We start from the raw sequence: 13,334 nt of genomic DNA, 5'->3' as shown, positions 1-13,334 counted from the left end.
TGGTTGCACAAACACCTGATTTTCAAGTTCCCCTTTAACTTGCTGTTGGGATTTGTTTTGGGTAGGTTTACAACACTAAAGCACTAAGCTGAATTCACCAGGGTGCTTCATTGTGCCTCCTGGACGCCACATCACCAGCAGCCCCTTTTCACACAACCTCTAAAGGTCACTTATCTTTTAAAAAAAACAAAAAAAAAACAACAGCTATGTGTTGTAATAAGAGTTTGCACAAACAACACAACATTGTTGTTTTTTCCAAGGGAGGACAGTCTTGTTCAATGAGACCTCTTTTTTTTCTTTTTTTTTTAATGAAGAGTTTATTTTTATAGCTTCCAAGGCAGACAGATACTGTAATGATTGTTTAACTTTGATATAAATTATTTTTTACTCTGCCTGTTAATTATAGCTGTGATCTGTAGCAGCTGGCAGGGCGACAGACTACAGAACAACAGCTGATGTGTTTGTTTAAGATAAGAGAGCAGCAGATAATCAATCCTAACCTCATCAATAAACTCTGGAGATAACAGGCAGGGAGACAACAGCTCCTTCTGAAAATACCTACAGATAATAGAGTCACAGAGATGGAACGAAAGGAAAAGCTGCAATGCAATCATATTAATTTGGTAAACTGAGTGTTATAGTTTAAATGAAGACAAAGCAATTTTCTCACCATACAGACACCATCAGTGGCACAGTATTGTAAATCTTTAATAAACACAGTGCGTACATGTTTATATTTAAGGACAAAATGTCACACTGGCTGAGTTGGTGTCTTCTGTCTTTTTGCACAAAGTGTAAAAAACAGAAACTCTGTATCATCTTTTACAAAGAGAAAAAAATCTAGTGTTTAGTAAGAGATCCTAAAATTACCAAAGAAAAAATTATATTTTTCATAAAAATCTTATGTACAGCTTCCTTCACATATTTCATTTCTTCTTCAAGACATCTGACACATATATGGGTATAGAAACAAAGAAATAGGGGTACATGGTTTGTCTGAACGAGAAGAAGTTCTGAATGATATATTGAACATTTTAATTGGGAGAATTATGTTGGCTGTATGTTGGGTCTTTTGGGTTGAATCGCGTTAACTTGGGAGTTCAGCAAATCCTTCAAAATGCAAACATTGAAAGAGAAAGGTTAAGTCTACTGAGCTCTTAGTGCTCACACGAGAAGGGGGTATAAATAGATCTGGTTAGGGGACAGGGTGGCCTGTGGATCCCTATAAACCACAGCATCAAAAAAAAAAAAAAAAAAAAAAAGAGTCCCCATAAATCAGGACACAGTCCAGTCCAGCTACAGTTCAAAGTGTGTCTCTTCCTTCTGGATGCAAAATGATAGATTTCAGAAAATCTGTTTCTGTTACGGACTCACTTCTGATTTCAAGCTTTCAAAAATATCCTGCTGAGGCTAAGACACAGTTTCACATAAATCCAGGTGTTTTAAGGCATCAGATGAAGAAATACAAAGGAGAAAGCAGGATCAGATAGAAGAAGAAGCAGCCAGTGGGAATCATCCTGACAGCCGATGAACGATACCAGCGCACCTCATCAGAATCATCTGGAAAACAGAAACAGGAAAACTGTCATTTTGAGTAGAATTAAAGTTATGATTTGTTATCATTCTGTGTCTCAAAAGCCTTTTCACTAACTGTTTTATGGCCTTATTTTATGTTCTGTAGTTGGTCATTTTTTTAAGGCCCTGTTTATTGCAGAAAAAACACATTTTCTCTCAAGAGGGCTCATCTTACACACAGCATGGTCACTTTACTTTTCACCCAAACCTGGCTTTGTACTGCACGGTGTCTCCTTTGTTATTTCTTGTGTTAGAAAAAAAGATGAAGAGTGGATTGTACTACTGACGGGCTAAAGAACCAACAAATATATTTTCTGCTTTTAATACTAAAAACATTTTGGGAGGGGGAAAAAAAAGCAGATACTTGCAGAAAAGGCATGAGGCGCTATCAGCAAAAAGAGCTGGAAAACGGCACAATTCTTAGATTAGAAGATTTAGGATGTCTGTATGTTCAGCAATGATAGGCCAATTTATCCAAAGTGTTGGCTTTAGGCTATTTAGAAAGTTGGCTAAGGAATTTTGAAATAATGGAGCTCATGATAAATAAAATAATCACTCAAAAAGCTGCAGCTACTCATACTTCAAAACAAATGTTGGATAAGCTTTATCTTAAAAGTGCTTACACGTTGTCATTGTTTGTGCTGAAGAATGCATTGCCTTGAGTTGTAAATGAGTGGGTGGGGTGAGAGTTTGAATACGACACTTACACTTGAAGGGAATTGTTTTTGTTGCAAGTCTGAAAAAGTGTGAACGACAGTTTTCAAACTGTCTGATGGCCATCAACAGCTCATCCACACAGAAACAAAAATAGCCCTCGCTTACCTGATCATACATCTAAAGGACTGAATGAACCACATGGAAATATACAAATACAGTCAAGACACGCGGGCCCTCTAGATTCTGAAAAAAAGCTAAACCTGGTCTGAACTGCAGCAAGTCTCTATTTAGTCCTCATTGGATCTTACCACAGTCTTTATGGAAGACTTTGGGGAAGCAGTGCAGCGTGCCATAACCACAGCGGCAGTAGGAGCAGCCCTTTTGAACCCACTCGCCGTGAGGAATCAAACCACAGGTCCTGCACACAGATGACCGAAATTAAAACCACTCCCAAGCACTTGATTCTTTAAGATATTTAAGATTTTTTTAAACCAGTGACATAAGAACCATATTGGTGATAATTTCTGGTCATAAAACAGTCAGAGACATTGAAGACGTATTCTCAAAGTCTCAGTTAGATTAGACCAAGTTGGCTCAACCAGTATAGTCAATATTAATTTGCATTTTAGAGTAAGTAGAGCATTATACAGGAGCACACATCTAATATTTTTGTATTCGGGTTTACCTGATTCGTTGGTCATACTCGCAGGTTCTCCCGGTGAAATATGGAGGGCAGGCACAGAAGCTGCCCAAGATGCAGGTTCCTCCATTCTTACAGCAGCTTCGACTCTGTTCAGCACCTCAAAAAACCCAACAAAAACAGATATTTAAATGGGAACCAACAACAAATCCATCCAGGTCATTTACAATCTAACCTGCATCCAATTCCTCCTGTATCTGTAAGTCACTTTGCAGACCACCTCCACGCCAGCTCCTCTGTTTCTGATTTTACCAATATCCTGGCGGTCTGCTGTTATCTCTAACATCTAAGGGCACCCTGCTACTGCTCTTACCACCTTTATGCTTTCCATGTATGAAGGCAGGAATGTGTCCCATCTCAAAACTGTGTTTCTCTGCTACTTCTGTAGCAACTATACAGAAGAATTAACAGTCCTGTAATTAGTAATGGAGGTCTTTACAGAGCTGATCATCTCTTACATGAGCTTTTCAGAAATATTGATCATTTTAAGTGAGAAAGGAACAACAAAAGCAACAAAAGTGTGATTAAATGAGTGCTTGCAATTATAAGTGTGAATATAGTCTTAATCTAAAGTATCTTATAGAATGATTATTTTAACGTTTCTGCCAGCAAATATGTTGAAGTAAGCAACTCTACATAACTGTACAAGAGCTGGGCACATTGGGGATCTATACTATTTTCTTCAATATTTTGTAAGAATTAGATACAGAATATGGAGCTTGTGTCTGCAGAGCCATTAGGGATATGCCTTTTTCATATGAACACCAAACCTTATGTATGCATTTCATATTTGTCCAGGTAAATCTGTCTATATGACCTGTAAGCTCCATTACAGGTATTCAGTCCAGTATCATTAATTATACTCAATATATAAAACTTTCTTGTGTCTTCGTTTTTCTGATTGTCTTTCATGGAGTTTTCATTTAACAGATGAACTTAGACTTTCTGATTTTAAATTTTGTAAGATTTATTTTTAGTATAGTAAGACTTATTTTGTGTTTTAATTTGTTGTTCAGGGTGCCACTGCTGTGCCCTCAGACCTCAGGTCAAGCATTTCTTTTTTTACTGTATCGGTATCTGTGAGATAAACCAGAGTCTCCAGCTGGCAGCACATTCCTGTGATCCTCTGCTTCACATCAGCAAACACAGAGAGTCTGAACAAACCTCCGAAAATGGCAGAAAAACACTAGAAGTGAACCAACAACGGCCCACACAACCACGCCTTTTAATTAAGGGGTTTGTTTTAGTATCTATTTGGATGGGTAACAATGAAAATTCATTTGAATTCATTTTATTTTAAAAGCTCTCACTTAAATCAGAAGAGAGAATATACTGTTTTTATTTTAAACAGTTGGCCCTTTGATCAAAGACTTTATTTAATCTGAATAGATGATGTTGCCCATTACCAGTTTTGTTTTCACAGTTTTTCATATGATGTTTTATTTGAAGGTATATGACAGCATAAGACAACAAAACTTTCTGAGCAACTGGAAATATATCTTAAATGCATTACAAAAAAGAAATCCTGGGGAAAATTACGGAACAGCATCAGGTAAACTGTTTTAGGTAAACTGCTGAATTCTTTCCTTCATTGGTTTTTGGGGTTCGTCTCCCCCTTCTGTCTACATCTGTGTGTGCATTACCGAAGTGTGAACTTACTGCTGGTCAGGCCGATGAAGGGCAGTACGGCGCTAGCGTCACGGTGTTTACGGTCCCCGTTGTTTGGTGACCTCACCTGGGTAAACTGACCCAGGAAGTCCTGGGAGGTCTGTAAGGATTTCGCCAAAGAAGAAGAAGAGGAGGAAGCAGAGCTTGAAGGAGGAGAGGAAATGGAGGAGGAAAGAGATGAAGTTACTGGAAGTGAAGGAGAAGAGGTAACAGAGGAGGAAGGAAGAGCGGGCATTGTAGGGAAGGTGCCTTGAGTACTGCATTTGTCTCCTTTGCAACCTGCAAAAGAGAAACGCAACAAATTTTAAATGTCACACAGAGCAAAGGCAAATGTGAGCCAAAGAAACTGACCCATAAAATAAAATCAAAGGAGATTGTGGGGTATTGGTCTGACTGAAGTCCCACTAACATCAACATAACGTTACAAACTGAAGTGAAAACAAGCATCAACCCTCCTGACAAGCAGACCAGAAGGTTCTGCAGCAAAGAAATTCACTACAACCAGGCTTCTTTGTGTTAGCTGACTCAACAAAACCTAAAACCCCATTCAGAGATAAAGGGTACCACGACAGTGATTATCAACTTTCTCTTTTAAACTGGGCTCTCCGCTTTGGGTACATTCAAATAAAGAGGAATTTTACACATCATGCAGTTCTTCTGTATAAAATGATCCCCACGAGTGCCATCTACTCCAATTAAAAAAAATGCTATTATAGAAAACACAACAGTAAAACTCAACACTGTTGCCAATAAAACAGATTCCCGCTGCAGAAAACTGTTAAAGTGATGATTTCGTGCACAGGGCAGTAAAATACACGCTTTCATTTGAGTTCAACATTTTAATGCTGATTGTGCTCTAAGAGCTACTGTTTACATGAAACATTAAAAGTCACTGTGGGTGTTCTGTGCTCTAGCAGCTACAACCCCAGCCGATTAAAATCAATTATAACAACATTCAAACATGCTGTTCAAATGCTGCCACTGTTCACTGACAACACAATACACAGTTTGAGCTGCTTTATGAAGTGGTACAACTTGTGATGTTAGTAAGGCATGGTTTAACAAGCTGCACAAATAAAACCCTCCCCCCAAACATTTTTGATCACCAGGAGCTCATATTTGTATCACATGAATTAATATTCTGAATCATGTGGCCATATAGGAACTGATGACAAATTAATGGAAGAAAACAGTTAAATAAATGTCTGAGTAAAGCGCTACAGCTCTGCATTCCAAGTCTCTGCAGTCTACTGACATTAGGAAACACCATTCTTCTCAATTTTCTAATTTGGTGATCTGATGGTGGTGGTGTTGGTTTACACAATCAGTCCAAAAATCTATTTGGAGGGCTATTCCAGGTAAACTGCTGAATTCTTTCCTTCATTGGTTTTTGGGGTTCGTCTCCCCCTTCTGTCTACATCTGTGTGTGCATTCCACAGGGCTATTCCACTCTATTCCATTTTTTTCTCTTATATTCTATTCTAGACTCAGCAATCAGTATAGGCAGTTTAAGGGAGAAGGGACCTGTGGTGGTGACCAATTATATCTTACACCAACTTAAAAGAAAAAAAAAGTTTTTTGTTGGCCCTAAATCATAAATGGAACTCGGCCCAGAGTCCCAGAGACCGGAACTAGACAAGTGACTCCAAAGCACGGCAACAACATGACAACAACATGACCCCTACTGCATCATATCCACCAGATTCCCGCACTGCAGGGGTCAGAATTTAGCAACAGTTTGTAATTGTGGAATTTTCCAATTAATTGTCACATTTTTGTTCTTATTAGAAACAAAAAACAGACAAACAAGCACAGATGACCGTATGTTGAGTGTGATGATCAGACCTGAAGCAGACACAGCAGCAGCAGACTGGACACACATGAAGGCGCAGAGCACAAACCTGGAAACAGATACATTTGGTTTAAAACAAGTATTTAAAAAAACAAAACAAAACAAAAAAACAGAGCTATTTTCACAGAGAGTCATTTGGACTTACTTGAGCATCTCCTTCCAATTCATTTTAGCGAAGTGGTGAAAAAAAAATTTAAATAGTAAAAACTCCAAACCACCTTCTTGATTTCTTGGCCGTTCTTCAACTCACAGTGGAGGAAAAAGTACAATAAAACCGCGAATAGCCGAAGGTCGAAAAAAATTCCCTGAAGTTTACGTTTGTAGCTCCAGAAGTCAGAGAAAAGTATCCATAGACATAAAACCAACTCAGACGCTGAGAACCTGAGCAGGTGCTACTCCAAAATATATTTTAAAAACTCCGCTTTAAAAACTTCATAAAAGCGAAAACGCCGTATAAGAATCTAGTGAATCCTCCTCCGGCCTGAGTCTCCCCCTCGCAGTTTTGTGTCTCTAAAACTTATCTTCTGTCCAGGTGATTCTCCTGCAAGGGGGGAGGGGCTCCGGAAGCCACGCCCCCTCACGGCCGTCTGGGTGGAGGTGAAGGTGGAATCAACAATACTGGGAACTGGCTGAAAGCTGTTCTGGTGGCCCAGAAAAATAACGTGTTTCCTAATTTAGTTATCAGGTAATTGGTTTTGTTTGCTGAGCTTTGGATGGAAGAAGAAGAATTAGATGGCTCTTACCCACGTATGTCAAGAAAAGTACAGCAATTCACTCAAAGCTACTAATATCAAGGAAATGGGTTTTGTAAAATGCTTCACATGCTGCACAAAGAAAGAAAATTTTGGAGAGCCAGAATCTCTCATCTGTTCTACACTGGGTATAAAATGAGCCCAGTGGTTTTTATACTGGTGGTGATTTTAAAAAAAATGAAAAGAATACTGGAAAAAGAAAGGTTAAATTACCACAAACATAAAATTTATCTCCTAAAAAAAGAAATCTGCAGAGTAGCAAGCTCCTGTAATTGTTCAAATAAAACCTCACCTTATATTTGAACAAAAGGAACGTTTATGGCTAAAATAATATGAGAGGAAGTAACTAAATGAAAACTTTTTGAAGTTTTTCAGGTGTTGCTGAAAATGTTTTTTTTTTTTTTAATTGACTTTATTTGGATGGTCACCAGGACATAAAGACAGGTGCACATAAAGATTCTTCAGTTTAACTTGATAAAAACATAACATATAGATAAAAGCCTTTTAGTTTAGGGGTTAATGTCTAAGAGAATATTACTAGGGTGACTTAATAACTGATTTTAAAGGTTTAAAATTTATTTAAAGTGGAAAAAATATTAGTATATAATGATTTTTCAGCGGTTTTTGGGAAGCTGACATTGAGGCATTAAAGAATTAAAAGATCAAAGTACTTTTAACCATCTGTGGTTCAGTAGATTCAATTCTTTGCTCATATAAAACCTCACAGGCCTTCTTTCTTTCTTTGTTTCCTCCACCTCTCTCGCTGACATCCCCCACTCTCTCACCCTGTAAATATGCATATTAACCTCACCTTCACATGTTAATGACCCTGCTCCTGAAAGGAAATCCACCTAAACTGAAACTTTCCTCAGTGCACAACAAGAACACACACACACACACACACACACACACACACACACACACACACACACACACACACACACACACACACACACACACACACACACACACACACTTCTGTATCACACTTTCTTAAGCAGAAAGAAACATATAGAAAACATAGAAATCTGTTCTTGGTATAGTAAGATGCTTAACTTTCAGCCGCTGATTTTTGGGAGTAAAATACCTTTTTAATAAGTTTTATTTTATGGGTTTTATAGTACTTTTAAATAATTTGGTGAATAATTCCAGGTTCTCCTAAATGTAATTTGGTAAATGTACAAAATAAAACAACTTAAAACCACTCCATGCCCAAAAACCAAAATCACAGCATTAAATTTAATTGCAAAGAATGGCTGTATTATTAGTCATGAACTATTCATTTATCCAGGGGTAAATGCTTAAACAGATGTTCTGATTTCTTCTCAAAAACTCTGCTTGCATTGTGATGAATGGTTTCGGTGGCCGGTGGGTGAGGCGTATTCAGTGAGAGTGTAAACAGCAACAGTCATATGGCTCTAAGTTCTGCACACTGTTTTTTTTTCTGCTCTGCGTTTTGGTGCATTTAATCTCAATTTAATCTTTTTTTTTAAATAGCTTTTTATGTCATTTCTGTGCAATAATATTTGTCCACACTTAGATCACAAAATGTTTGCCACCAACTTAATGGAGCAACAAATGCCAAAAATATCCCAAATGGTGAAAAAAATCTTCATTTAAATAACCTCAGTGATTTTAGAAAAGAAGAAGATTTGGAAGATGCTGAGTTTTCAGAACATAAGGCTTTTTGCCTTCACTGGATGGGACAGTGCAGACAGTAGTGTCGGGAGAGAGTGGGAGGGCGAATGACACACAGAAAATGTGAAGGTTCTCTGTCATCCAGGTCATGGTAATCTAAGGAGCTTCACTGATGAGAGGCGAAACATCTTCAAGAAACTTAAAGAAGTCCATTCACTTTTCTTTCCCACCTGCTAAGATCACACAGGTAATGGTCTGGGGCGGACTCAAAGCCAGTATATGGGTCACCTGCACAAGGTGACCGGCTATGGTATGTAATCAGACAGTTTGAAAATGATGATGAGTCTGGCTGTAACTCAGCTCCAAAACAAGTCCATCAGAGCCAGAAAGTGAAGCAATATGGATGTCCAGACATGGTACTCAATGTGTGGGCAACTTTTTCCCTCAGATACCTTCTAGAAATTCATCTGTATCACAAATTGTTCTCTGATCTAAATTTTGCTCTAATCCAGTAGCAACAATAACAGCTACAATGTGTATGTGGACCCAACATAGTCAGGAAAACACAGTTTATATGAATCAACACACAAATATGCAAGTTGTTCTGTGGGTCTGAGTTGTACAGAGCAACATGAATCTGATCAAATCAGACATCATGTTTCATCTAACTTGCAAAGCAGCAGTAGAAAAGCTCCGTTTGTTGCCTGTATTAGCATTAGAAGCTAACAGACAGACTGTAAACACTGCAGAATGAGTTCATTTGAATGACCTCCTAGTAGCAGTCACCTCACAGACAACAAAGCTACAAATCAGTTGAAATGCACAATGACAGCTGGCATCAAATCTAGGGTGAGCAGAAGAATTTGAGTTTTTGGTTAACTTCCAGGAAGTTCATATAGTTTATTTATTTATTTGAAAGGTAACAGTTTCTTCTATGTTCTCCTAATAAATACAAAATGCCATTTTTTTCCACTTGCAAGTCAAATGTCATTATAATGAAAGCTAAACTCCTAATATATATCAATAATAAATATCGCATAGATTACATAAAGCATCTTTTTTTGGTTCTGGTGGTCACAGATGAAGTAACCAAACTATCCAAAACAGTATTACAGCTCTGCCCCACCCCCACTCCACTCACCTCTGTTAATCTGTCTCTACTTTGAGGACAGAGGGGCAATCAGAGGTGGAAATGGGTATTTTGTAATCTGCGCAGCATCACAATGCAGACTGATCTCATGCTAATACACAGCAGGAGAGTCAGCAGCAGGAGGGGAAGCCCTGATCTGAACACTACAGGAAATCTGCATGTGAAAGCTCACAAAATGCAGGGAGACTCGGAGGGGTAGAGGGAAACTTTGCAGGCTACAAGTTTATCATTATATAATGATGAAGAGAAGCTGTGGAAGCCATCTCCTGCTGTGGAGCCAGAGAGAAAATAGAGCACTGAATTATTGGACACCCTTTTTGTAAACTGCACTTGTGGCGGTTTCACAGTATTTGGTCTCTATTTGAGATAATAATGGCCATTCACGGAAAGTGATTTATAGGTTTAATATGAGTCTCAGAGTCTTTTATCCATCTTACCCATTCCAGACTGACCAGCAGTCTAATAAGAGATACATATTTTACTTATTACTCCAAATTGAGTTCATTATTTATCACTTCCTTCTAATATTATGTTAAGCGCTACATTATTTATGCTTATTTATCTTTTCCACTCTCACTGGTGTGTTCTGTGCACTGTCTGCTGGGCCTGTACAGACTTCAGAGGTGAGCCAGACACTATTAGGAGTTCAAGGTACTCTGTCCTACATACAGATGAACCTCATGGAGACAGAGCAACATCTCCCTCTAGTGCCTGCTTTATAAAGAACAGTCAGCACAGGACTGAAAGCAGACGAGTGTTTTTCTCAACCTGGGTTTGTGCTTTTGTTATTTCTTGTACCATCACAAGTTACAGCAAAAGTTTCCAAACACATTCAATAAATTGATTTTGCTCTCTGTTTGAGAATGCACTGATGCACAAACCTAACAAAAACTTTAACACTAGTCACTAATCCCAAAGGACACTCAACTATGTTACTCCTCAGCACAAAAACACATTTGCAGTGTAATGCATTTGTTATGCAGTCTAAAGGTATAATGAGAAAGGCTCCACTCAATCTACAGCAGGCGGTGCTGGACCAAGTGAAGGACCTCGGCCATCCCAACAACAGACTGTTCTCTCTGTTGAGGTCAGGAAAGCGATTCTGCTCCCTGAAGACCAAAACAGAGAGACTGAGGAGGAGCTTCATCCCGCAGACGATACGGTCTCTCAATCACACCACCACATAGTACTGACCCACACATATGGTTTTTACACACACACTGGACATTCTGGACATTTGTTTACACTAGTGGCCACTGCACAACTACACTGCGTGGTCATCTAATCGAATCACTTTATCACTAAGTCACTTAAATAAATCACTTTAAGCATATTTGCACTGCACAAGACACTTACACATGTGGATTGCACAACCCTGGACATTATATTTCTTAATTACCATTTAGTACTTGTACTGCTGCTGTTGTTGTTCTATATTTCTTCATATATTCTTATACATTTCTATATTGTGTGTTTGTATATTGTGTATTTTGTTGTACAGTTATTTTATTTTTAACTTTAATTTTTATATTTTATTTATTCTTTCCTAGTGAAATTTACCCTTCATTTTAATTTTCCTATTTATTTCCTATCCTATTCATAGTCGTTTTTTCTTTAGGTCACGAGCAGTTGTCTAAGTATTTCACTGCATATCGTACTGTGTATGTGACAAATAAATTTTGAATTTGAATTTGAATTTGAATTTAAATCCAAGATCCAATTTAAATCCACACTAGAACTCAGTTTGGGTCTCTCTTTTCCTTCCTTTCCTTCCTTCCTTCCTTCCTTCCTTCCTTCCTTCCTTCCTTCCTTTCTTTCTTTCTTTCTTTCTTTCTTTCTTTCTTTCTTTTTTTACTTTTAATGATTTCTCAAAATACTTTGGATAAACTTATTTCAATTTCTAAAGACAGAGATTTTGATCTGCACACATGAAGCAGACTGACATCAGTCTTGACCGCTCACTCTCAGGAAGAAACTAAAATACTGAAAATGTGCTTATGTAGTGCTATTAAGTGTGAATAAGTTGTGCGAAAACAAACACGCAGTTTTTTTCTGTAAAATTCACAGTTTATAACTTTAATAAAAGTTGCAGTTTGATCTTCACTGTATCATAAAAGAGTGCAGTAAAGACGCACATCACCATATAAATGTTTAAGACTGATCTCTGCACAGCCTCTTCCATCTACACAACACCAATATGACATTTTCTTACTTTAAAAATCAGACAAACCTCAGTCACCTCTCTTAAAGTGCTTCATATTTTACCCCGTCAGTACATTGTGTTAACCAATTACAGCCATTAGCTGCTCACTGCTTGGCTATTGATTTTTATGTTTTGATGTGGGGTAAATTGTACATCTTCACAACACCCTCAGAGCTTTGGTGTCTAATGACACAAACAGTCTAGCAGTAGAAGGCAGTTAGCAGAAATTTAGTAACACAGGATGAAAAAGCAGCTATAACTGTAAACGTGAAAATAATAATATGTAATCTTATAGCAGGACACTTCCTTGTATGTTATCATTTTTAATATCAAATTTCTAGTGTCAAAGATGAAGATTTTATAAAGTTTAATCAAATGATGCTCTGGAGCATCAGCAAGTGAAGAACCCATAACATTTTATGCTTTTGATCTGGATAACTTTTTTAAAAGTTAAATTGTGAAATTTATGCTGGCCTTTCTGGAGGATATCCTCCCTGAGTGTACTTATCAAATTAGTTTAGCATCGAATGCTGAGTGTAAAGAGGCCAACTGGCATTTGGCTCCTTTCCTACATTCTTCTTAAGCTGTCAACCACTTTATCTTTGTTTCAACCACTGCATTTTTAGTCCAGTACTTGTGTAATTTGGCACTTCTCAGCCTCTCTCCCTGTCTCCCCTCTGTATGAATGGCTTCTTGACAGCCACCTTTCCACTGAGACCACTTCTGATGGGACTTTGGGAAACAGGAGATGAATCAAATGCCAGATGCAGGACACTGGATAAAGATACTGTTACATATTGTTTTCATTTTCTGCACCTTCTTTGTCCTCCATTTGATCAGTTTCCTCAAAGTTGTTAAGGACACTCTGCACACCATGTCAATATAAGCCATGTTTTCCATTAATAATTGTTTGTTTTGTGCAGAAATACTGTTTCATGAGTTTTATTAAATTATGTGTCTTTGTAACAAAAAAAACTTTGTAAAATAATGCTTTAAAACTGGTTCTTTGCTCAGTTGTTATGCATAGGTTACACTCTTTTATCCATTGAGTTAGGTGGCCAGTGTTAAGTGGCTCATGCTTAACAAATACACAACAAAAAATAATTTCTCTGAAAATGGGAAGGAAAAGGAATGGACTG

At 37.8% G+C, this 13,334-nt stretch overlaps 1 protein-coding gene across 1 annotated transcript; it reads right to left on the bottom strand.

The window, feature by feature from the left end:
- Positions 1 to 683: 683 nt before the first annotated feature.
- On the bottom strand, positions 684 to 7,521 carry tdgf1 (teratocarcinoma-derived growth factor 1). The gene is made up of 6 exons (XM_026174535.1): positions 6,598 to 7,521; positions 6,446 to 6,501; positions 4,592 to 4,879; positions 2,918 to 3,032; positions 2,541 to 2,650; positions 684 to 1,560 (listed from the first exon to the last, which is right to left on the bottom strand). The coding sequence occupies exons 1-6, from the start codon at positions 6,618 to 6,620 to the stop codon at positions 1,451 to 1,453; spliced, it is 702 nt and encodes a 233-aa protein (XP_026030320.1). The 5' UTR covers positions 6,621 to 7,521; the 3' UTR covers positions 684 to 1,450.
- Between the last annotated feature and the right edge of the window lie 5,813 nt (positions 7,522 to 13,334).

The sequence above is a fragment of the Astatotilapia calliptera genome, chromosome 7 (assembly GCF_900246225.1).
Source record: "Astatotilapia calliptera chromosome 7, fAstCal1.2, whole genome shotgun sequence".
NCBI lineage: Eukaryota > Metazoa > Chordata > Actinopteri > Cichliformes > Cichlidae > Astatotilapia > Astatotilapia calliptera.
The sequence above is the reverse complement of the archived record's forward strand: the minus strand, read 5'-3'. Positions and strand labels throughout refer to the sequence as shown.